The sequence below is a fragment of the Sinohyriopsis cumingii genome, chromosome 12, assembly GCF_028554795.1.
Source record: "Sinohyriopsis cumingii isolate HCF-2022 chromosome 12, ASM2855479v2, whole genome shotgun sequence".
Classification (NCBI taxonomy): Eukaryota; Metazoa; Mollusca; class Bivalvia; order Unionida; family Unionidae; genus Sinohyriopsis; species Sinohyriopsis cumingii.
This window is the reverse complement of record NC_142972.1, coordinates 11349305-11376199: the sequence shown is the minus strand read 5'-3', so window position 1 is coordinate 11376199 and position 26895 is coordinate 11349305. Positions and strand designations below refer to the sequence as shown.

The window sequence follows — 26895 nt, the reverse complement described above, 5'->3', positions numbered from 1 at the left end:
GGTTTCAATCTTATCTTGAAGGCAGACAACAAGAAGTTTCTATTTTAAATAAACTTTCAGATAAGCAACTGATAAAGTCAGGTGTTCCACAAGGATCAGTTCTTGGACCATTGCTTTTTTTGCTTTACATCAATGATTTACCACATCACATTGAGCTATCCACTACCAACATGTTCACAGATGATACATTATTATATAACATTGGATCAACAGGCAGTGAGATTAACTCAAAATTAAATAAAGATCTGGTATAAGTAAATAACTGGTGTGAGCACAGTGGTAGATTAATTCAGCCAAATCAAAAACCATGATCATAGGTAGTCGAGCAAGAGCAAAAGCTGAGAAAAATTATTTCAAAGTACATGTAGTTGTTGTTGTTTTACGCCATTTTTCAGCACATGATAGGCTATACATGGCGGCCAGTATTAATGGTGGAGGAAGAACCTGGGAAATCCCCAGAAAGAACCACCGACCCTCAAGAAGCTACTGGCAAGCTTTCTCACATACCCACATTGGCCGAATCCGAGACTCGAACCCACGCAGACAGAGGTGAGATGGCAGTGATCCGTAACGGAGAGCGCTTTAGACCACTCGGCCACTCGGGGCCCTCAAAGTACATTTAATGATAACAGGAATATATGTACAACAGTCTGAAAATGAAAAACTACCTGGTATGATGATAGACCATCTCTTGTGGTGGAAAATACAAGTTGATAAGTTTGTTAAAAAAAAAATTAATTCAGTACTTTATATAGTGAACAGAATAAAATCTTGTCTCCCCCACGAACAGAGAAAGATATTCTACAATGCATATATCATGCCACACCTAGAATATTGTTTTTCTCTCTTGAGTAATAGTGGTACAGAAAATCAGGAAAGAACTGAAATTTCAAAAAAGAGTAGCTGGAGTTATTCTTGAAGTTGATTTAGATACACCATCAACAAATCTTTTTAAAACCCTAAAGTGGCTTCCACTTCAGCAGAGAACCCAATTTCAGAAGGGTTTACTAGTCTATAAATCCTTACATGGTCTGGCTTCTGATTATCTTAAATGTAATTTTAAATTTGTTAAAAATGTACATGTGTATGAACTAAGATCCATCTCAAACAACAAGTTATATTTACCTAAACCAAATTCAGAGTTTTATAAGAAAAGTTTTGCTTTATCTGGAGCCAAACTGTGGAATTCCATGCCACCTTAAATAAAGTCAGTTGACTCATGCCAAACTTTTAAAAAGCTTCATAGTCAACATCTGCAGAAACAGTCATTTGTATGATTTGTTTAATTCATTATTATTATTTTGTACAACATTGTTATCATGTACTCACCTATAATGTTATACACATGTTCACTACTACTATTTGTATGAATCCTTTATACTACTATTTGTGTGAATCTTGTATGCTACTATTTGTATGAATCCTCTATGTACTCATGCTTTTAAACTTTGTGCATATATTATTGTAGCAGTCGATCAATTGGCAAGTTTTTTTTACAGCATTTGTTGTCTAAAGACACCTCATCTTGTAAAATTGTCCATCTATATATATATATATGTATATATTTGTACAAATGTCATTGTAGAATGCCTCATGGAAGATTGGTCATTTGACCAAATGAGCTTCTTCTTTAAATAAAGTTATTATTATTATTATTATTATTATTAAACACACTACTTTTTACTCCAGATGTTTTCAGGCGATCATATGTATGCATTATGGTCAGGTTCTCATTAGGGAAAAGTGAAACATGCCAGTCATATTTATGCATTTTGGTGAATCCCATGTTTGTGCAATGTGAACAGTGCTAGTGATTTTTCTACTGGCAAAAGTGACATTCATTGTCAACACTTCTGGTAAGGCTTTGAATAAAGTTTTATGGATAGTCATCATGTGATAAATGCTCTGGTCTTTTGAAATTTTGAAGCATCCTCCATCTTGGCTTTTCTGTATTAGATTGCAACCATCCAACAAATACTGGTATAATATCGCATTGGTCCTGATTGTCACACACAAAAGTTTTTGAATTTGTTGATTTTTAGCATTTATTAATTTTTCAGAAAGTTTATTTTGTTGTTCTAATTGCAGAATATTGTACGAGTTTGTCATGAAGACACCTGCAATGGAAGACAAGAAGAACCTAAAAGAATTGCAGGTAAAATGTTATGCATTAGGAAATATCACAAATCCTTGATAGCTTTGAGGTTACCTAAGCCAAGCGTAAACGTTGTTAGTACATTATTATGCTCAGAGTCAATTCTCTCTCAGATGTGATTGACTTTTGCTAAGATATCAGCCAATTAGTTGATCACAATTTTTATTTAGTCAGATTTGAGGCTGGATTGATTGAACGATTGATTGTTGTTGAATGGCATATCAGCATAAGCCAGTCTATCATGCAGGCTATCATGATGAGGCAATTGGAATAAAGAGTTTTGAACTGAGAGACACCATGGTGGCTGACCCAACCTGCTCTGGCCAAGATTCCAACCCAAACCCTATTTGTCCGACCACTGAGCTGTCACAGCTCCTCAGAATTTATTTTTTTGTAACCTCCCCATTGTTGGTCACTCACTTGATTGATGCTCAGAGTGGTTTCCATGATATGTAGCAACTTAGATTATGTGCCACAAGAATTGGATTGAGACTTAATTAGAAACCTGTGAGTCTCTGGATACCAATGACATTTTTTCAAATATGTATGATGAAGTAGTGTTAGAACTTATTCTAAAATTGTGGTGATTCTACTTTCATTTTGAATGAGAGGTTGATAAAAATCAAAATTGTTTGATATTAAGTTTTGGCTTAAGATATTTTCAATTACAAGATCTGCAACTCTTCATAAGTTAAGAAAAATGAAAGTGTATATTCTTCGATCATCAGACTCAACATTTTTTCATCTTTTGTTCACATTGCCAATATTAGGACATATTACCTTGGTTTTATATTGTATATTTCTGTCCTTTTTAGGAAATTTCCCAGAAGCTGCTGGAGGCAGTTGCCTTCATTGCAGGCTCTTCTCTGGAACAGACGACTTGGCTGAGGCGTAACTATGCTGTCAAGCCAGGCCCCCAGGCTGATATTACAGATCCTGATGACATGAACCCAATTGATGATGGTACTTTAATATTGTTACATCGCTTATGCATTTTCAGGCTTGGGCACTGTGCTTGCCGCACAGTCATAATAAAAATATATGTGATAAATATTTCACCCATTGATTGAAATGATTGGTACTTTGATTAATTGAATCATATTGCTGTAATTCTGTAATTTATTTCAGCAAATCAAATATTATTAACTTTTACATCATAATGACATACAACTGCTGTAGCTGTGACCATACTGATGCTGTAACTTTAGCTAATGCTCTAACTTTGAATCTGATGTTATAAGTTTGACGCTAATGTTATAACTTTGAAGCTAATCTTATAATATTGAATAACAAAAATTAGGTGAGGATTTATATCCACTTGAATATTGGTGCACACTGAATAACATGTTTATCAATCTGCTAAAAACCCAAGGCAGTGTTGCTTGGAACTAAGCAAGGATTATCAGTGAACATAAATCCAAACTGTATATCTTCAGTAATGAATTGAAACTGTTGCCACAGAAAAACTATTGGTAGTTTATTTTGATAAAATCTAGTGAAATACATTTTTAGTAAACTCAAGAACTTCTCTTTTACAGAAGATAAAATATTACCTAATGCTCAACTAATGGAAATTATTTTACAATGCATTTATTCTTCCTCTTTTGGACGACTGCTGCACAGTTTTGGGGAAATACAACTGATAGTAATGACTGCTCTGGTGGCCTTGTGGTTAGAGCATCTGCCTCAGATGTGGGAGGTCATTGGTTCGAACACCAGCCAAGTCATAACAGAGACATATAAAAAATGGTACTAGCAGCTGCCTTGCTTGGCACTCAGCATTAAGAGATTAGTGTTTTGACTGGTTGGGTTAGTGTCAGGATAATGTGACTGGATGGGACATGATACTATGTCTGTGACATCATGCTCCAGTGCTAGACATCACTATAAACTGCCACACTGCAGACATCGTAGCGATATAACTGAAAAATTGTTAAAGCTGCATTAAAAATCTAAATCACACACACACACTGATTGTAATATTGAAATGATCCACAAACATCAAAAAGGCAGCAATCCTACAATGTGATAACCATCCAGAATTGTATTATTACAGTTGAATGGATTATCCATATTTAATGTTCAAAGTAACGAATGAGTTTTGTCCACAATATTTCGATGCATGTTTCATTTTAAGTCAAAAAAACTGTATCAGGGACCTAAACTGGTATCAGTAACAAATGATCATTGCAAAACACCATTTCCAAAAACAAATACTTTTAAAAAAATTGTTTGCTTACTTCTGGGCGATTCTATGGAATGAACTCCTCAGAGCAATTAAATCAGACACAAATCTAAACGTGTTCAAATTAAGTCATATGATAACCATCTCATTGTAAATATTAAAATACATGCACTCCAATTCATTCAGTTAATGCATTCATATACAATTTGTCCTTTTATACTAAATACATTTAAGAATGCTTTACAATTTATTTTTTTTCCTTGCAATTCTTTGTTCATCCTGAAGGCCTCATGGAAGAATAGTATATTTTAACTGTTACCCACATTAAATAAAGTATTTATCATTATTATTATTACTGTTGTAGGAATTCCTTCTTTAACTTTTCAGATTCATGTATTTAGGTGTGTGAAATTAATGGCAATAAATCTGTCGATTATTTATTTATGCTGTATGTCAAGGCATAATACAAGCACACCCTCCCAAGCCCTCCCTGAAGTTACAACCTTCTAAAAGCATGCATTTTCCCTCCAGTAGTAACTGAAAAATATACAGGACTTGACTCCAATCCCTCTATTGAAGGGGAATCCACTCATCTGATTTCCATTGTTGGCAGGACTTTGGTTACTAATGCAGACCTGGGAAGGCTTGACTCACTTGGTAGTGGATATACTTCTAAATTATTATGATCCAGTAAGTAAACATATTTTACTCCAGAATTATTTTTCTCCAACAGGTGTTCAGGTAGCAACCAGGAGAGTAAAGGAGCCAGATCCTAGCACTAACTTGGACTCCAAATATAGCGTTCAGGCTTTGATGCTATTGGCTGAGGTAAAATGCTTTGTTACAGATGGACTTTATATGATAGCAGGATGCACATAAATATACACAAATTGATGTAGTTCCTCAAATAATGTTTCAGATATTAATATAATTTGTTTGATGTCATATAATGACAAGAAAAATTGGAATAATATGTATATAATAAATCTGAAGACTATATTTTATAAACAGTCTGACTGTTTACAAAAAGGTAAAATAACAAGAATAGCAATATATCTGATGTTTTGTTCTTCCATCGAAGCTATGTACATTACTTCTACTCTCCAAACGATCAGTATTTCAGCCAATACTTTGATTTGAATTTGGTAGGACAAGTACTTTGAATTTGGGTGGATCAAGTACTTTGATTTTAGTTTGGTCAGACAAGTAGTGTTACCCTTGTTTGTCTGTCCATCAGTCAAGTCATGGGGACATTTTTAGAAAACAGTCCAGTCAGCTAGGATTTACAGGAATCTTAATGACAGATCTGTCCATTTAGCCATGGCAATATATCTTTAATATGACAGAGATTTCAATGAGAAATCTGTCTGTCCAGACTGACCTTTAGATAGGGCAGTACTGGAGAAAGCTTTCCAAGCATGGGGACTTTTTTTTTTATCAAACAGTGTAGTCAACTAGGATTTACATGGATTTTAGTGACATATGATTCTGTTTAGCCATGCCATCAGCAACATACCCTTACTATGACAGAGATTTTAGAGAAATCTGTCCACCCAGCCAAGCCCTTGGAGCAGCCAGTACCAATGATAGCTGGACCATCTTCCATGCCACCACCATCCAGGCTGACCATATGCCAGGCAAACCAGCCATCCAGCTGTGCCAGAATTCCATATGTTCACTACTTATCCACATGAGTGCATTTTCAAAGAGGACAGAATTGAGACATTAATGCCATCAGTTATAGCTTATCCAGATCAGGATTCAACACAACAGTGAGTGTGATGAAGCTTCTACCAATCATCCATACTCAGATCCGACCATGGAATGGACTGAATTTAGCCTCTAGGATACAGGGCCTTCAACCATGGAATGGACTGAATTTAGCCTCTAGGATGCAGGGCCTTCAACCATGGAATGGACTGAATTTAGCCTCTAGGATGCAGGGCCTTCAACCATGGAATGGACTGAATTTAGCCTCTAGGATGCAGGGCCTTCAACCATGGAATGGACTGAATTTAGCCTCTAGGATGCAGGGCCTTCAACCATGGAATGAACTGAATTTAGCCTCTAGGATGCAGGGCCTTCAACCATGGAATGAACTGAATTTAGCCTCTAGGATGCAGGGCCTTCAACCATGGAATGGACTGAATTTAGCCTCTAGGATGCAGGGCCTTCAACCATGGAATGAACTGAATTTAGCCTCTAGGATGCAGGGCCTTCAACCATGGAATGGACTGAATTTAGCCTCTAGGATGCAGGGCCTTCAACCATGGAATGGACTGAATTTAGCCTCTAGGATGCAGGGCCTTCAACCATGGAATGGACTGAATTTAGCCTCTAGGATGCAGGGCCTTCAACCATGGAATGAACTGAATTTAGCCTCTAGGATGCAGGGCCTTCAACCATGGAATGGACTGAATTTAGCCTCTAGGATGCAGGGCTTTCAACCATGGAATGAACTGAATTTAGCCTCTAGGATGCAGGGCCTTCAACCATGGAATGGACTGAATTTAGCCTCTAGGATGCAGGGCCTTCAACCATGGAATGGACTGAATTTAGCCTCTAGGATGCAGGGCCTTCAACCATGGAATGAACTGAATTTAGCCTCTAGGATGCAGGGCCTTCAACCATGGAATGGACTGAATTTAGCCTCTAGGATGCAGGGCCTTCAACCATGGAATGAACTGAATTTAGCCTCTAGGATGCAGGGCCTTCAACCATGGAATGGACTGAATTTAGCCTCTAGGATGCAGGGCCTTCAACCATGGAATGAACTGAATTTAGCCTCTAGGATGCAGGGCCTTCAACCATGGAATGGACTGAATTTAGCCTCTATGATACAGGGCCTTCAACCATGGAATGAACTGAATTTAGCCTCTAGGATGTAGGGCCTTGGCACCTTAACCTCCTACTGCTACTCAAGAATATAAATACAGTATTGGTAGATTTTGACCAGGAGGATGAGATGCCATCCTTTCAGCTCCTTCCGCAGTCAGCTAAAATTAAGGAGTTAAATGACTGCCTGTCTCGGTAGAATTGCTGACCCGGAGAATTCTAAGGCTTTCTTTTCAGGAAGCCAAGTACCAGTGACATTCTCAGCTCACTGGTACAACACTCACTCAGATGCCTTCAGTACTGATTGCCCAGCCCTTGATTAAAATAAAAAAATAAGCAGCAGATCACATGTCTGCTGTTCCATGCTATGTCCAAGCTGTTTCAGAATGTAGTTACTACATCTGCAATGCCAGATTTAAAGGTCAATGCATTGACTGCTTTGGACAACTTCAAACTGATAGGATGTGATGTATGTCTGCAGTGCATGTCACTCAACCTCATCCTAAATAGGCTTTACAGCTGACCCTGTTTGGGTCACCATTACTCTTTGGAAGAAAAGTACAGAAATTTAGATGCAGGCAGCTCAAGAACTGCCCCCCTCCAACTTGTCACTCAATCCACACAGGCATTTCAAAACAATCAGACCCTGCCACTGCAGATGGACAATAAGTAGGCTAGGGACAAGGGATCTTTTCAGTCAAATGTGGGATTCAGATCTTGACCCAATGCCAGGAGACAACAGTCTAACCAAGCTAGAAGGCAACCATACATAGGTGGCAAGAAACCAAGTTTCTCAGCCTTCAAGCCTCCCAACTCTAGATGTTGACTTACCCTTCATCCTGTCAGATCAGGAGATGGATGCCTTTCTACAACAGGAGATATGGTCACTCATCAAAAACCAGTTGGTGGAGATTATGCAAGGACCACAATCTCCAGGGTTTTATTCCTGGCTGATTCTTATTCGGAAGGCAAACTCATCAACCTGAATCACCTCAAGCAATTCATTTCACCACCAAATATCAAGATGAAGATAGATCAGTCCATCTTTTTATGCGCCTCATACAAAATGACATTGCTTGTACAAGGGCACCCCTTCTCAAGTCCCCTTGATCAAACAGTCAACGATAATGCCTGAGATATGATCATTCCTGCATCTGTGAGAACCCAGATTAGTTGATCAATGGATCCCATTGGAGAAGCTCCAAGTGGACAATCAGATACATACGAGGCAGGCTCAATGTCTTGGCTGACACTCTATCCAGGAAAGGTCAAGTCCTTTCATCAGTCTTTACACAGATCTGTGCACTTTGGGGGCACTCGATGATTTATTTTTTTTGTTGCAACATATTGGAATCAAAAGTTCCCAGCCTTTGTCTCACCTGTCCCAGATCCGGAAGCTTGGGCTGTGGCTGTCTTGTCAGTCGGTTGGGTGGAGTTGTGGGAATTTGCCAACCAGCTTCCAAAAGGTTTTGGTACTAAAAATAATCCAGAAGTTACATGGTCAGAAATACAAGATGATTCTGATAGTCCCATTCAGATGGGACAAGTCCTGGGTTATCGATCTTCTCAATCTAGTGATAGGTTTTCCAAGGAGCATTCTGGTCAGCCCAATTCTTCTCAAGCCACCATGGTCATGGAAGTTCCATCCCTGCCTGGACCATCGTCTTCATCAAGCTTGGCTCTTACCTGGACTGCCTTGCAAGTCAGTTTAAACTATTGGTAATGAAGAGAATCTCAAGAGCCATATCAATAACATCATCCCTCTGATTGCCTCAGTCCCTCAATTAACCAATGTTTTTCTCTGGCTTTTCTAGGAGAGGAAGTGGGCTGCAATTACTATCAAAGACTACCACACCATGATATCAGACACATTCCAGCATCATGGTAAACATGATATCAGACACATTCCAGCATCATGGTAAACATGATATCAGACACATTCCAGCATCATGGTAAACATGATATCAGACATGATAAAGATCTATCAGATCTTTTAGCTAATTTTGATCTCTAGCAGCCAAATCCTTCTCTCTCTTCCAAAATGGAATCTGTCATGGGCTTTATTATGGCTCAGTTCAAGCCTTTATTCCACACTTTGCTAAAGTTACTATGATACAAAACATGTTTCCTGATAGATTTATCTTCAGCATGGTGGACGAATGAGCTACAATCATTTTCTGTTGATCCAAACTAGGTTCAGTTCAGATCGGATGGTTCAGTGGTTTTCGACACAACCAGGCTTCACAGCCAAAAATATGTTACCATCTGTCAGTAATCAAATCATTCAGTCGCTTTCTTCCTTAGTTAGGTCCAGAACAGTGGCCATGCAAGATCCTGTTTGCTTACTCAAGCCTTATTTGAAATACACAAAGACAAGCTGTGGCACACACATCTTTTTCTTTCAGTAAAAGCCAGGAGCCAGGATTTCATACCTGATGTCTTTGCTTCATGACTAAAATGGGTTATAAACTCCAGTGGTATGGCAGCCCAGATGAACACCAGACCTAATTCAAACAATCAGCACAGCCTATCAGTTTCGCTGGATTCACTAATGACATTTTATAAGTATGAAGATTTCAAAAATTATCTTCTTAACCAAATGTAGGGGTCACAGATCAATTGTTCCTAGGCCATGTGTGCTTATGTAATTAGGAGAACAGGTTATCATTTGCATGGGGTATCCAGCCATTATTACATAGAAGGAGGTAGAGGTCAGATATCCCTCCTCCTTACCTATTCTCCTAATGATATTTTATTGGGGAACATATTTGAAGGAGAAAGCAAATTTTTAAGTAAATTATGTTTCTTTGAGAATACTTACCAAATCGCATTACTTAATAAACCTCCCAACCACCCTAGCATGTGAGCATCCATGTTAGTACACATCTCAGCTAAAACACTTGAGACACCTGGTTGTGGCAAGAGGACAGAACTTGTAACACATGCTGACTATGGAGATTAACTCCCCTTAAAATGCAAGAAGATTAACTCCCCTTAAAATGCAAAATAAGTGTATATACTTTAACAGTGGATCATTTACAAGTCATAGTCTGGTCCTCCAAGGGAGAAAGCAGGTTCCATGAATGACTTGTTGAGAGAAAATGATGGTCTAGGGAAGAAGATAAATGACTGCAGCATTAGTAGACAGTGTTGTTGTCCATTCATTTAAGTTTGAAGATGACTATGACATCACAAACTAGTTTGCTTTCTGTGAATACACGAGTGACTGATCAAGCCAATTTGTGCTGTGTACATTTGACAGGAGATTCTGCTTCGGTTTGCTTGATCAGTAGAGGATGCGCTGAAGTTCTGAGACTTATTCTGATTGCACTCTTGTACGGCCTATGCAGATTCTCTTACTTTCTGTACCTCCAGTATGGATTTGATTGTACCAGGTGGAGTGATCCTGTGTGAGAGTTGAAGTGTTTCAAGGATGGCTTGAAAAAATCTTTGAAGAGTTTCTTCTGACACACTGAAATTGCTTTCCCTCTTTCAGCTTGCAATGGAAGATCATCAGAGATCCTGGTGATATGGCCTGCCCATCTCAACTGATTTCATGAGCAGAATTTGGATGCTTGGAATGCCTGCCCATGTGAGAACCTCAGAGTCTGAAATCATATTGTGCCATCAGTTTCCTTAGTCAGCCAATGTGAAAATGGTTCATCTTCTTGGCATTTATGTGTACTCTGTCAAAGGTCACACTTGGTTTAGCAATTCTTGCCTTGGTTTTCATCAATGTGGACTGCAATGACTTTGTGCTGCCAAGGTACGTGAACTTGTCCTTTGCCAGGATTGTTTGGCCATTTGCTGTGATGGTAGGCACTATGTAAGTTTTTCCTGTTGCGGATTGATGCATCCCCTTCATCTTCTTGATACTGACTGTGAGACCCAAATTGTCACAAGCTGAAGACAAATGGTCCATACTCTGTCATGGTCCAAATGGTCCATACTCTATGATGGTCCAAACGGTCCATACTCTTCATGGTCGAAATGGTCCCTACTCTGTCATGGTCGAAATGGTCCCTACTCTGTCATGGTCTAAATGGTCCATACTCTGTCATGGTCCAAATGGTCCCTACTCTGTCATGGTCCAAATGGTCCATACTCTTGTCATGGTCCAAATGGTCCATACTCTGTCATGGTCCAAATGGTCCATACTCTCTTGTATGTCAGACTCAGATCTGTCATTCAGTCATCAGGAAATAGAAGATTATGAACAGTCACTTCCAGCAGCTTCGTCTTTGCCAGTTGTCCCCACATTTTAAAGACCTTGCCATCAGTCCAGAATCTGATTTCAATACCGGTGTCATTGTCATAGAAGGCATCAGATACTATAGGCAATGTTTCTCATTCATAAGTCTCTATATGGCAGCATTGTTCTCATTAAATCAGTTGATGTTTATGTATGATAGGACTGAGGGTTTTGGATGCAGTTGAGAAAACTGAGCCTCTGACAGATGCTCAGTTTTCCTCGACAGTCTTGCAAACTTCTTCAACAAATGCTTGTTTCATATTCTTCTGTTTCAATTTGGAGACATTAAACTTTTTGGGCACTTATTGGCATTGGTGTAGACTGTTATTCTAATCCAGATGTTGAGCCTATGGTCTGTCCAGTGTTCTGCACTTCTCATGGCCTTCATCAATTGGACATCCTGCCTATGGTCTGTCCAGTATTCTGCACTTTTCGTGGCCTTCATCAATCAGATGTCCAGCCTATGGTCTGTCTAGTATTCTGCACTTCTCATGGCCTTCATCAGTCAGACGTCCTGGTCTGTCTAGTATTCTCCACTTCTCATGGCCTTCATCAATCCTACACCCTGGTCTTTCAAGTATTCTGCACTTCTCATGGCCTTCATCAATCGGACGTCCTGGTCTGTCTGTTATTCTGCACTTCTCATGGCCTTCATCAATCCTACATCCTGGTCTTTCTAGTATTCTGCACTTCTCATGGCCTTCATCAATCAGACGTCCTGGTCTGTCTAGTATTCTGCACTTCTCATGGCCTTCATCAATCCTACATCCTGTTCTGTCTAGTATTCTGCACTTCTCATGGCCTTCATCAATCGGACGTCCTGGTCTGTCTATTATTCTGCACATCTCATGGCCTTCATCAATCCTACATCCTGTTCTGTCTGTTATTCTGCACTTCTCATGGCCTTCATCAATCCTACATCCTGGTCTTTCTAGTATTCTGCACTTCTCATGGCCTTCATCAGCCAGACGTCCTGGTCTGTCTAGTATTCTGCACTTCTCATGGCCTTCATCAATCGGACGTCCTGGTCTGTCTATTATTCTGCACATCTCATGGCCTTCATCAATCGGACATCCTGGTCTGTCTAGTATTTTGCACTTCTCATGGCCTTCATCAATCCTACATCCTGGTCTTTTTAGTATTCTGCACTTCTCATGGCCTTCATCAATCAGACATCCTGGTCTGTCTAGTATTCTGCACTTCTCATGGCCTTCATCAATCGGACGTCCTGGTCTGTCTCTTCTCCTGATTATGACATAGTTAAAAAAGATGCCAGTGCTTGGAGCATGGGTGCATCCAAGATATATTTTTGTGGTTTAGCAGTCAGAAAACTGTGTTGGTGATTAGGAGGTCATGTTCAACACATTTCCACAGTAAGAAGAGTCTGTTGTTATTGCATTTGCCAAAGCTGTTTTGCCATTGACAGTTGGTTGTATCTGTAATCTGTGCTGACTCTAGCATTGAAGTCACCAAGGATGATGTCTGTAATAGGAGATGCCAAGTTATAAAACTTTTCCTTGATTTCATCTAAGTTGGTCAGGGTGTGTATATAGGCACTGATGATAGTTGCATGTCTTTTTCCAGACAGTGGTAGTCTCATTTGCTTTTGTCATTCATGCCCTTTGGGAATTTTCAGGTCACTCTTCTTCAGTTTAGCCACCCCAGAAGGAGGTGTATCAGGCTTCTACTTCAGTGAGTTGTCCTTCCGCAAATAGGTGAGTTGCACCTATGATCACTATCTGCAGTTGCAGTTGTACTGCCCATTATTGTGCATACATTCAAGGCACTTATGGTGTATTGTCACCTTTGTCTTCTTGTTAGGTTTTCATCTGCTTGGGAAGAGTATGCTGACCAGGGTTAAGATAAAGCTAGTTTCCTAGTCCCCTCCTCATGCTATGAAAGTGAGATCCTACAGATGGCTGCTCAGTCACCCAGAGTGGCTGCTGATTTCCACTACTGCTCAGTCCAGTGAAAAGTTACCCAGTGAGCACCTGTGTACAGATCTGCAACTACAATTCCCAGTACATCTGTATCTCCTGCTTTACTCATTGCCCATTGCCAGAGGACTTGAAGGTATCTGATGGCAGGGAGGGGAATAATGTCATTACTGGCATGTGAATTGGATTTAAGTCAGGGAAAGCTGCCCAGAGTTTCCCGCTCTCTCTCTCATCCAGGCCTGTCTGAATCCAGTGGCACAACAATGTTGAGATGTCTGGAGACAAGTCTGGATGCAGTGGATGGCCATAAATTGCAACTCCACATAATCGACCATAAATGACTTTCCAGAAGGAGCCAGGTGTAACTGTCCACTCTGTGTCAATAGTCACAGATAACACCATCTACTGTTACATTATCAGACTTAACCTGACCTGACATATGCAACAGTGTAACAACTATGTATTCCAAGTTTTCCTTAACCCCTATAGTTCCAGTACTTGTGTGAATTATTGTTCACCAGCTGACACTATGTCAACTACTGACCCTGTTTGACTCTTGCATTGAGCTCAGTTTTTCAGATGCAGACGTATGTATAGTCAAACAAATTAATGGGTGTATTCATTGTGCATGTCACAGGCAAAGGAGGAAACATTTGAGTATATCCATTATGAGAGGAGCTACTGATCAGTGGCAAAATTAATCATCTCATTTACTTGCTTTAATCATCTCATTTACTTGCTTTTTAAGCTCCAGTGGTTACATCAAGTTAACCTTGCATTTAGCTCAGTTTTGCTGATGTTTCATGTTCAGACATGAAAACTTGTTGGGTACTTTTATCTTAAGACATACTTCTCACCACAGGCAAAATTAGTTCACAGTGACTTACTTATTGCTCTGGGGCCCCGAATGACCAAGTGGTCTAAAGCGCTATCCATTACGGATCACTGATATCTCACCTCTATCTGTGTGGGTTCGAGTCTTGGATTCAGCCAATGTGGGTGTGTGAGAAAGCTTGCCAGTAGCTTCTCGTGGGTCGGTGGTTCTTTCCATGGTTTGGGGCCCTGAGTGGCCGAGTGGTCTAAAGCGCTCTTTGTTACAGATCACTGCCATGTCATCTCTGTCTGTGGCGGTTCGAGTCTAAGATTCAGCCAATGTGGGTATGTGAGAAAGCTTGCCAGTAGCTTCTCGTAGGTCGGTGGTTCTTTCCGGGGTTTTCTCTGGTTCTTCCTCCACCATTAATACTGGCCGCCATGTATAGCCTATCATGTGCTGCAAAATGGCATTAAACCCCACAACAACTACAACTTTCCGGGGTTTTCCTGTGTTGTTCCTCCACCATTAATACTGGCCGCCATGTATAGCCTATCATGTGCTGAAAAATGGCGTTAAACCCTACAACAACAACAACAACAACAACAACTTATTGCTCTAGTGACTTGGCAAAGTTTGTAAGTTATGCTGCAGCAGAACAGGTTAGACTTGGTGATTTTGTTCAGGTAATAATTTATTTCTAAGTATTCTAATGGAAGAAAGTTAAGGATTGCAGGTAACTAAAACTGATAAGTGACCTTTAACATACAAAATACAGTGAAAGAAGTCATTGATAATTAGGCTGAATAATGCTATATTTGCTGTGATATCTTTTGTCTACAGCTGATGGCACCACTCTTAGATGTAATCTACAGCAGTGACGAGAAAGACAAGGTGGCTCCTTTTCTTGCGACCATAATGTATAGTGTCTTCCCCTATCTGAGAAATCACAGGTACTGTATAGTGCTATATTCATCTAAGCAGTCAATATAGGGGAAAGAGATTATCATGTTCAGCATTTTACCCCACTTCAGAAATGGCAAGCACTGCATGCGGATCATACAACTCCTCTCAAACAAGACTTTATAATTTGAAATGTTTCATTTGTAGACCCACATTTCCTGTATTGTTTGCCTATTACTCTTGCTCTTTTTCATTAATAGCAAAATTATAGTTTTTAAATTTATGGTTGTCAGGTGATACAGTTACTTGGAAATATTGGAAAAGACTTTACTTGGTAGTATTATTTATACAGGTAATTTTAAGCTGTCCTAGTCTTAAGATCATATGGGATGGTCTGTTGTCCATTGTCTGTCTGTCATATGGGATGGTCTGTTGTCCATTGTCTGTCTGTCATATGGGATGGTCTGTTGTCCATTGTCTGTCTGTCATATGGGATGGTCTGTTGTCCATTGTCTGCCTGTCATATGGGATGGTCTGTTGTCCATTGTCTGTCTGTCATATGTTGTTGGTCAGTCTAGTAGCACAAGTTTGCATTTGCTTCTTCTCCATAACTACTTAGATTACAATGAAACTTGAGCAACAAATTCATCCTATGTTCTAGTTGGGTCTAAGTAAAAATGGGGCTGGTCTAAATGACTGTGATGCCACTCAAACATCCAATATGGCCACAGCAATGGCCTTCTTGAAAATCTGTGTGATTACTACAAAGAAATGGAAAGTTATATCAATATGGGGTTTCCACCAGGCTTCTTGGATGTCTTATTGGTGCCAATCTGACATCCAGTATGTCCACCACAGCAGCTAATTTGAAAATATTTGTATCCCTGAAGAATATCAGAAATGGTCTCAGCACTCTTCAGTTAGAAGGAATAAATGGTATCATCTTGAATTACTGGGGGAAAAATTAATTCAGTCAGTAGCGTATCAGTCAAGAGATTCTTGTTTTATTATTGTGGTGGGAATTTTATCTTTAAATTAAAAAATTTAGCACAACATTTATGAATGTGGGTAAAAGCAAAACTTATTTTAAAATGACAGTTAACCCATTTATATTTAACATCAAGAATCAATTAAACATGTTACAGTAAAAATTGTTATGAGCGACCTCTGCGATGAGCAGCCACCTGTCATTTCTGTCCACAACTGTAATGTATGGATCAATTTTATTATATAAATGCTCTGTCTCGAGCGACCACCTGCAGAATGCAACCAGCAACTGTGATGTCATGGCAAAATATGCATTTTGAATCTGCTGTGAATGACCGCATCGCAATAACAAGGATATAATCCAATGACCTTTATTTAATCCCTGCAACAATGACTGCTTATACCATTCAAAATAAAAATATAAGCTGGCTACCGATATCAGACATTTTGTAGGTATTCTTATAGTGTTTTATAGTTTCTGTTGTAAACCAGACTAAAGTACATATAGATTATTCCCTAGTCTGGTTCCCTGCTTTGTATGCTCCATGCGCTGTTCTCCACTATTCATATAGGATAGAGCAACACAGGGAACATAAGAAGCAGGGAACCAGACCAATTATTCTTGCACTTAGCCTGCTTCCTGGCCTTGTCATAGATCATATGTATGAGTAGGACCAAGTATCCCTATGAATGACCATATCACGAGAACATTGGCAGACACCACTGACCTAGAGAGAATCGTTTGCGGGATTCGATTGATAGTGTTCAGTACTTGTGATGTTTGTTGTCTTTTCTCCCAATATTAAGTGATTACATCCCAATCAAAGCTGTTGTTTATTCAAGTTGGTGTGACTGGGTTACACACTTTGTTTATCGAGTTAATCCCTGAATGTCTTGTTTGAATAAAACTGTTGACATTTGTCTCTGAGTAAATAGTTCTGTTTCTGGATGAGATAACTGTTTCTTTTTATTTCATTAATTGTTAAATATGCAATGCACATGCATAGATTTTTCATATTTTCCCAAAGCCCAGTCAAAGCCATCTATAATTTCGATATTACAAATGAGCACTGTTAATGTTAACACCTAGAACCTTAATAACAATGGACAAACTAAAAAGAGACAAACTTTAAGGCTGGAGAAAATATTTATTGTTACTGAAAAAAGTGAAAAAGAGCAGACCACTCGCAAAAAAGCAGTTTAAACGTTGGTAAAACAAATTTATGTTGTTATAAAGGAAAAGGAGTAAATCAGAAACAGTTTAATTTGCTAATATACGTGATCTTCAAATGTAAATGTGATTTCATGTTTAATGATAGAAGTATATCTTTATTGCTATATAATTCTGTTTTTAGAGGAATGCATACAATATTTTAGCAATAACTATTAATAAAGAATAGAATATATGTACAGTGATTGTGCTTATTTTTCTTTAAATTGTTCTGAAACTGGACCTTGGAAACTGGTCTTTTTGTACAAACCTGCTTTGAGAGACCACTTGTCTTTGAGAAACCATTTTTTTGTTGGCAGAAGGGGCAGTGTCTCGTAACAGGTTTTACTGTACTTTGTAAGATCCAACATTATATGTAAAAGAAGAATTGCATAAATCAGATTCAGTTGTTCAGTTTTAATACTAATTTATTATCAATGCAAATACTGGTGAATCTGATTTTGTAATGAACTGTTTCCATAATTACTGTGTGCTATTATCCAACATTGTTGAAAGATCCACCTTATTGTCATAGGAGTTCAACATCATTATCATATAAGATCCACATTGACGTCATAGCAGTTCCACTTTATTGTCATAGGAGTTCCACTTTATTGTCATACGAGATCCACATTATTTTCATATGAATTCACCATTATTGTCATAGGAATTCCACCTTATTGTCATAGGAGATTTACATTATTGTCATAGGAGTGCTATTAATTTGAAGAGTAAGATTAAGTTGCTCACTGTCCTAAATCTGGAATTTGCAGTACCCATAACCTACCAAGTCTACGTGCTAGTTCCCAGCTGTTAGCAACGATCAGCAGTTACCAGTTCACAAGGAAGGCCTGGAGAAAGGAGGCCTTAGAACTCCTTCTTGACCCCAGTTTCTTCCAGATGGATGTCCGATGTATCCAGTACTGGCACACTGTTATTGACAACCTCATGACCCATGACAAAACTACATTTAAGGAATTAATGGGTAATTTTGTAAATTATTTGCACTGATTTGTTGAAAGTTTGGTATAAGGAATTAAGGGGTAATTTTGTAAATTATTTGCACTGATTTGTTGAAAGTTTTGTATAAGGAATTAATGGGTAATTTTGTAAATTATTTGCACTGATTTGTTGAAAGTTTGGTATAAGGAATTAATGGGTAATTTTGTAAATTATTTGCACTGATTTGTTGAAAGTTTGGTATAAGGAATTAATGGGTAATTTTGTAAATTATTTGCACTGATTTGTTGAAAGTTCGGTATAAGGAATTAATGGGTAATTTTGTAAATTATTTGCACTGATTTGTTGAAAATTTTGTATAAGGAATTAATGGGTAATTTTGTAAATTATTTGCACTGATTTGTTGAAAGTTTGGTATAAGGAATTAATGGGTAATTTTGTAAATTATTTGCACTGATTTGTTGAAAGTTTTGTATAAAAGGCTTTTAAAAGCATCAAAAGCATGCTGTGTTTGTTGACATTATTTTGTCATGAATAAATTGCACCAAAATCAAGACAAACAAAATGGGTAAAGCTGTCAATGTAGTTATAATATGTCAAGGGACCAATATTGAATTTGCAAGATAATATACATTTAATATATTTTAAAGAAACAAGCAAAAACATATTTACACTCAACTCATTCCTTGACACTACCTTCCCCTTTAAAGAAAAGTATATGCACTTTTAGAATTTTAATGAAATAAGAGCAGAATTCATTTTACATGGAGAAAATGAAGAAAAACTTACCATGGCATGTTCAATTTACGGCCATACTTAATCTACACGTTTTTCTGACCCTCTCATTGCAACAATCCTAAAAGAATATGGCTGCAATGCCAGTACCCAAAAGAATCAATCTTACATCAGAAGCTTGGCCTCAGACAAATAAGAGGATGGTGGTTAGTCTTGCCACCAGTTTCCAATACTACTGTCAAGCACTTTCTCAACTTTATCCAGCTGCTGTCATGGTAAAAGTATGGTGAAGAGATGAACACTGAATTTGCATGAAAGTATATGTATAATATAAAACAAGAAGAAAAAACATAATTAAACACAACTCGTTCTATGACAGTCATAGTAGTCTATGTACCCATGATTTTAGTCCAGTAGTTTCTTTCATGCATCTTGGTGTACTGCAGTTTACATGTTCTATACAGGTTCCAGTTTTTGAAAATTTATTGTTTTTTTATTAACATTTCAATTCTTAGAATAGAACTTCAGACTGTGTGTAAAATAGATTGTCCCACAAGTCTAGATGGATGTATCTTTTAATCCACGCTGTCTGTTTTTCACCACAGCTCGAGTGTCATTGGTACAGACTGGTTCCCTGAGTATATTCAGCAACAAAGATCATGAGATGGACCAGAAAGCCCAGATGCTGCGGAGGATGGCCTTTTCAATCTTCTGTAGTGAGTCTGACCAGTACCAGAAATCTCTACCAGAAATACAAGGTAGCTGAGTATTCTGTGTATTGCATGATTTATCCTTTGGGGGGGAGATAAGTTGTCAGGATTTTACCTGTTACCTGTTCCCCTACATCAACACCTGACCAGGTGTATGGGGCATTACCTTAAGTTTATTTTCCATCATGATCTTTACTTATGTTCCTTTACTTGGACACAACACATACACATGCACATTCACACACAGGCACATTAACTCACAATTATTGTACAAAATAACCACTCATTTACAAACCCGAAGGCGTTTTACATTGACTGTTATTCCTTTGATGTGACAGTAAAGAAAAACTAAGAAACGAAACCAAAAATTGACATGAGGGTCCACTTTTTCTTAAACTCATTACTTCTGTTATTCACTTTGGCAGCATATTTATCCAGTTTTTTGTATGATAAAACACAATTTTTATAATAGGTGAGATTTTTGATTTTTTATGCACAATGTCATCTGTATATAACATATTTTGCAAGCAAGATTAGAAAGTTGGAAAGATCTTCAGATCTTTTGTGTAATTTTAAATTTTGAGTCATAAGTTTGATTACATTGTACAAATAATTTCCAAAAGTGATCAGTAACTGAACAGTCATACTATAAACACTCAGTTTGCTCTGTTCCCTCTTTACAGAAGGGTGGGTATGTGAGAAAGCTTGCCAATAGCTTCCTGTGGGTCGGTGGTTCTTCCTGGGGTTTTCCCAGGTTCTTCCTCCACCATTAATACTGGTCGCCATGCATAGACTATCGTGTGCTGAAAAATGATGTTAAACACCACAACAACAACAACAACTTTACAAAAGGTCCATTTATCATTACCACTTAAATTAATCTTTTTCAAAAACTGGTTTGTGGCATTAGTTTTATGTAGAAGTCTAAAATGACAGCTAATCAGTTTTGTGTACCAAGTGTAGCCAGAACAAAGAGTTGGACCATTCATTTACACCAATTGCACACTCTAGCTGCCTGGACCAAGTTTCATAATTATCATTTGACTTTTGTATCTTGCTTTTTATTAGATGTTTATAAATAAAATTTATTGTTTGCTCTTACCCAAAGGAGTGAAGTTATGTCGAGTATTACATGAAAAGTATTTCCACTCTAAGAAACAAATTTTTCCACTTCAAAGTACATTATAAAATTATTAGTTTGTGTTGTTTGCTTTATTGCATCAAAACTTAATAGATCCTTGTGTTTAATGGTACAACACCACATGTTCTCCACCTTGTGTATGATTTTTAGTTGTAGTTACTAAATTAAGAATATCTTGAGACGAGTATTCATGAACAGTTGATGGTTCATTTTTCCATTTAAATAAAGCAGAAATAACATCATACCAAAAGATATTTAATTACTTTACAGATTTCTTTCAATTTAGTTTTTCCTAATGTTAATAACAGTATACCTCCAAATTTTCCAAATATTTGTTCAGAACCCAGGTTTTGCCATAAACTATCTCCATTCAATATAAGTTGCCAAACCCAGGAAAGTTTTATATAACACATAAATGAGTGCAATCATTTTTACTCTAATCTCCTTAAAGGGGGCTATAAGAATAAATCTTTTCACCCAAATAAACCTGAAAAATAATGTATTCAGTTCCTTTTCTATGTGGGGTGGATGATTTGGTAGAGCAGCAAATAGATGAATACATTTTGGAAAAATCAATGATTTTATTAAAGTAATTTTTCCAATAAGGGACAAATTCCTTCTGCTCCATCTTTTCTTCCATCAGCTTCATCAACTAATTAAATTCAACCATATCCTCCAGATTCAAAGAGAAATCTACTCCCAGTTACCTTCAGAAATTAACTGACCAGTTAATATCAATTTTGGGATGTATTTTTTCATTAGAAAATGTCTTATTTCCAATCCAAATAACTTATGATTTAAAAACATTGCAGTGCAGACCTGATGCCAATGCCACCTGATGCCAGTGCCATCTGATGCCAATGCCAAATCATTTAAATTATGCACGGTTGTCTTCAGGGGCAAACATGAACCATTTAATAATAAAAAAATGTCATCAGCATACTGTCCTAATGTGAACTTCATTTCACTATAGAAAATGCCTGCAATATTTGTGCTCTATTTTAGTTCATCTGCAAGACGTTCAATTCCTATTATAAAGAAGTACAGTGCTAAAGGGTCCCCCTGGCGACAGCATCCCTCCAGATTGAAAAATTGGGATAAATGTGGCTTATTAATGACACAACATTTTGACTTATTAAAGAATGCTCTAAACCAATGACAATTAGATTCCCCATTGTTAAAAGATTTCAGGGCATTCTTAAGAAAGTCCCATTTGACAGAGTTTAAAGCTTTTTCAAAGTCTATCAACAAGAGAAGACCAGAGTTTCATTTTTTTCCTCAAGATACTGCATCAGGTAATACAAAATTTTGTATTTTCACAAATGAATGTCCCTTTTATAAAATCCTTTTGAATGTTGCTAATAATAAAAGGGAGGACTTTCTTGACCCTTGAAGCAACTGATGTAGAGACGGTCTTGTACTACATTAAGCAGCGAAAATGGTCTCCAATTTTTAATGAATGTCGTCTTTATCTTCCTTTGGAATGCAAGTAATGATCTCCTGAGACTGAAATTCTGAAAAATATTGTTTACCATTTCCAGCATTTAGAGATTTGTAGAATTAAACAGTAAATCTATTGAAACCAGGGTTAGTTTCATTTTTATTTTTCCATGCTAAACAACATTCTCCAAAAGTTAGTTTACCTTCACAAGAGCATCTTTCAAAATCTGAAAGTTTTTTATCATGATTTTAAAAACAATTAAGAGTTTGTAAATTTGTGTTGTTTCAGCTGTTGTATAATTTGTCATAAAAATCTGTCTGGTGATTTAATGTCTCTTTCTGGCCTGTTGCCCATGTTCCATCTTCCATAATGAACTCTTTTATTGTTTTGTTTATGTAATTTCTCTTTTCAAGGTTAAGGAAACATTTAGAATTTTTTTCACCAGACTTGTACCACGATGCTTATGATCCTATGATTGCACCTCTTTATCCTCATTTATTCTTTCTGTTTGTTTTTGTTCATTTCTCTCATAACAGTGGAGTTATCATTTCTCTCACAACAGTGGAGTTATCATTTCTCTCATAACAGTGAAGTTATCATTTCTCTCATAACAGTGGAGTTATCATTTCTCTCATAACAGTGAAGTTATCATTTCTCTCACAACAGTGGAGTTATCATTTCTCTCATAACAGTGGAGTTATTATTTCTCTCATAACTGGAGTTATCATTTCTCTCACAACAGTGGAGTTATCATTTCTCTCACAACAGTGGAGTTATCATTTCTCTCATAACTGTACAGTGGAGTTTATTATTTCTCTCATAACAGTTTATTATTTCTCTCATAACAGTGGAGGAGTTATCATTTCTCTCATAACAGTGGAGTTATCATTTCTCTCACAACAGTGGAATTATCATTTCTCTCACAACAGTGGAGTTATTATTTCTCTCATAACAGTGGAGTTGTCATTACTCTCACAACAGTTATCATTTCTCTCATAACAGTGGAATCATTTCTCTCATAACAGTGGAGTTATCATTTCTCTCACAACAGTTGAGTTATCATTTCTCTCATAACAGTGGAGTTATCATTTCTCTCACAGCAGTTGAGTTATCATTTCTCTCACAAAAGTTGAGTTATCATTTCTCACAAAAGTTGAGTTATCATTTCTCTCATAACAGTGGAGTTATCATTTCTCTCACAACAGTGGAGTTTTCATTTCTCTCATAACAGTGGAGTTATCATTTCTCTCACAGCAGTTGAGTTATCATTTCTCTCACAAAAGTTGAGTTATCATTTCTCACAAAAGTTGAGTTATCATTTCTCTCATAACAGTGGAGTTATCATTTCTCTCACAACAGTGGAGTTTTCATTTCTCTCATAACAGTGGAGTTATCGTTTCTCTCATAACAGTTGAGTTATCATTTCTCTCATAACAGTGGAGTTATCATTTCTCTCATAACAGTTGAGTTATTATTTCTTTCACAACAGTGGAGTTATTATTCTGATTCACTAAAGTATATAATGTCTGTATTTCAGCTTCAATTTTCTTTAAATTTTGTTTCTTAAGTTTTGCCTGAGCTTGAGAATAACTAATTGACTTAGATCTTGTAAACAGTTTTTGGATTTAAAAAAACAATAGTCTAAATATTATGTTATTGAAGATTAAGCTTTGTAATGCAGCTTTGTAGGTCAGAAACATACAGGACAGTGATATGGTGTGAAATCCAAGAGACACTGTATGGTTACGGTTGAGTTCAGAAGTTCACTCATTCTTGTCAAAATACAAAGAAAAGAAAAACAGTGAATCAAATACTATTTAACCAATGCCTAATATTACCACAAGCACGTAAACAAATAATAAAACCTTATATTTGCCATCCTATCAATGGACTGTTGTAACAAAGTTATTACATGTAAGTGAGTGGTTACATTAATAAAACCCCTCTTTCACAAAATACATGCACTTGCATGTTGGCTGTGTCTGTCGATTCAGTTGGAAAAAAAAGAGTTTAGTTCATTCATGTACTGACTTTAATTTTTCAGTGTGTTATCTATGAATAGTTATGGTAAAGTTTTATCAGCAATAAAGTTAAAGGATGAACAGTATGATATGAAAGACATATGTATTTTCTCTGATGTACATGGTACAGGGGTTGTTTCAAACAAGTTTAGACATCTTTCAACTGCCATTTTATAGTGAACTTTCAGAAGTAAAAAGAAAAATTCTTGATTAAGGGTAGTTGATTAAGCATTTGTAATTACTTGCAATTACAATACTGTAATCTAGTTACTCAGCTAAAATTCATTACAATATATAGCTTCTGTTGTTCTCTTTTTAAGTCATATTGCCAAAATACACTGAATGTGAATATGATAGTTTTTAAACATGCATCAAATGTGTTTATAACAAAGATAGAACTCAAAAAAATTTCTACTTGAAAATAAAGTACTGCTTAAAAGCAATGTTAAATGCAAATATGCATACTGGGAAATAGAGGTCATAGTTCAAATGAAAACACACACGTCTCTCTCCCTCTCTCTCGCTTTGCTCCCACTTCTCTGTGTTCTGTCCAAAAGGAGAAGTCATAATTCAAGTCTAGCTTGACCCCGGGACAAGGTCATGTGAAATTTCGTACCCATCATAGGCTTTGGCCTTCAGTTAAAGCCACTTTTCTGAACTCAAAATGGATACAATCGAGAATAAAAATTGTTCACATCTTTGGGTACAAAGTTATATGCTTCTAGTCGTATCCAGATCACTACGTAGACTTATTTCACTTCTTGATTGAGATTGATTGTTTTTTTTAATGTTATTAAAAGGTCAGATTTGTACATTTTACCAGCCTTTATTTGTATTTCTTATTGTATGCTTGTGTTTGGATTACATTCTTATAGCCGTTAATGTTCTGGGCTTACGAAAATACGTGCAGTTCAATGTCATTATTTTAGTCAAAGTGTCACCCATATGGTTACATAAATAAGTTGAATTTAATTAGTGTGATTCTATACATGTGTCACATTTATGCTCACTGCACACTTTCCCATCACAGAGGATATGTTTAATTTAATTAATGTGATTCTATAGACATGTGCCCCACCGGTATGCTCACTGCACACTTTCCAGTCGCAAAGGATACTTGGAGATTTATCAGATATCATTGCAATAAAATTTAATTTGTGTTCATTGGAGGTTTGTAATTTTCACTTTAATACACTGTACCATGTCAAAGTCTGTGATGTGTTTATTTACAAGATTTTATTTTCTCTATGTATATGAACTGAAGGAAATGTATAATTATTTTACAGGCTTATTTAACCCATGGGATTGATTTTTGCTTTAATCACAGTCAACTTTTTGTGATATAAGTTATTAGTAGTTAAAAATTACTGATATAACAGTTGTCATTAGTTAACAATTACCGATATAACAGTTGTCAGTAGTTAAAAAAATGCTGATGTAACAGGTCAGTAGTGAAAATTTCTGCTATAACAGTTGTCAGTCATTAAATATTTCTGATATAACAGTTGTCAATTTTTAAAAATTCATGATATAACAGTTGTCATTAGTTATGAATTACAGATATAACAGTTGTCAGTAGTTAAAAATTCCTGATATAACAGTTGTCAGTAGTTAAAATTCTTCAGTAAGATTATTATATTTCTTACTCCTTATTCTTTGCTAGGATGGTTAGATTAAGTACATCATCATTGCCTTGGTTGTCTGATGTGGACAGTACTATATACTGATCTTAAAGCCCTGCTCTCTTTTCCAGAGAGACTAGCAGAGAGCCTGAGAATGCTGCAGGTGCCCTCTGTGATTGCTCAGGTGTTCCTTTGTTTCCGGGTTCTAATTCTGAGGATTTCCCCACAACACCTGACCTCCATGTGGCCAACCATCATCACAGAAATGGTACATGCATATGACACTTTTTTCATCATTGGTCAAAATACTTTCTTTGAATCATAAGAGACCTACAATGAGTAGCTTTAGTTGGTTTAGTTAGTTTAAGTATGAATATTGTGGAAATAACTAATTCATGATGTTTTTGCCCGCCATTTCAAATACAATCTGATTGACAGGTTGATTGATGTAGTTCACTGATAAATATGAACTGAATTAAATATATTTGACTGCAGTTACTTAGAAGTAAACAACACTTACAAGTCGTGACAAAAATTACCAGTTTAAAAATGTTATTAAAACACTAAAATGCATCTGATTTTAAGTTACTCTTTTCCTATATACTCCAGGTCCATGTTTGTCTACAGATTGAGCAGGAACTTTCAGCAGAAACAGAGGAATATATGTAAGTATAGTGTCTTGTCTATATCTAACAAAATAATCTATAATTGGGTCAAAAATGACCAGTCAACAAAGCTTATGGCTGACATATTTACATGGCACCTATTCACATAGTAAGTATCAAAGATTGGGTTAGGTATTATAAATATCAAAGATTGGGTTAGGTATTATAAATATCAAAGATTGGGTTAGGTGTTATAAATATCAAAGATTGGGTTAGGTGTTATAAATATCAAAGATTGGGTTAGGTATTATAAATATCAAAGGTTGGGCTAGGTATTATAAATATCAAAGATTGGGTTAGGTATTATAAATATCAAAGATTGGGT

General features: G+C 36.9%; 1 protein-coding gene across 4 annotated transcripts in view; it reads left to right on the top strand.

The window, feature by feature from the left end:
* The window catches only part of LOC149786006 (protein DOP1A-like), a 153045-nt gene that overhangs the window by 74804 nt on the left and 51346 nt on the right, over positions 1-26895 (top strand). For all 4 annotated transcript variants that reach the window (XR_016424855.1, XM_089976295.1, XM_089976294.1 and 1 more), the window contains exons 18-25: positions 2089-2155; positions 2971-3118; positions 5074-5168; positions 15019-15128; positions 18049-18260; positions 19576-19728; positions 26037-26173; positions 26515-26570. Coding sequence is in view for 3 of the 4 variants with exons in the window: in XM_089976295.1 (XP_089832421.1) it covers positions 2089-2155; positions 2971-3118; positions 5074-5168; positions 15019-15128; positions 18049-18260; positions 19576-19728; positions 26037-26173; positions 26515-26570 (978 nt within the window). In the remaining variant the exon portion in view is untranslated. The remainder of the gene's footprint in view (positions 1-2088; positions 2156-2970; positions 3119-5073; positions 5169-15018; positions 15129-18048; positions 18261-19575; positions 19729-26036; positions 26174-26514; positions 26571-26895) is intronic.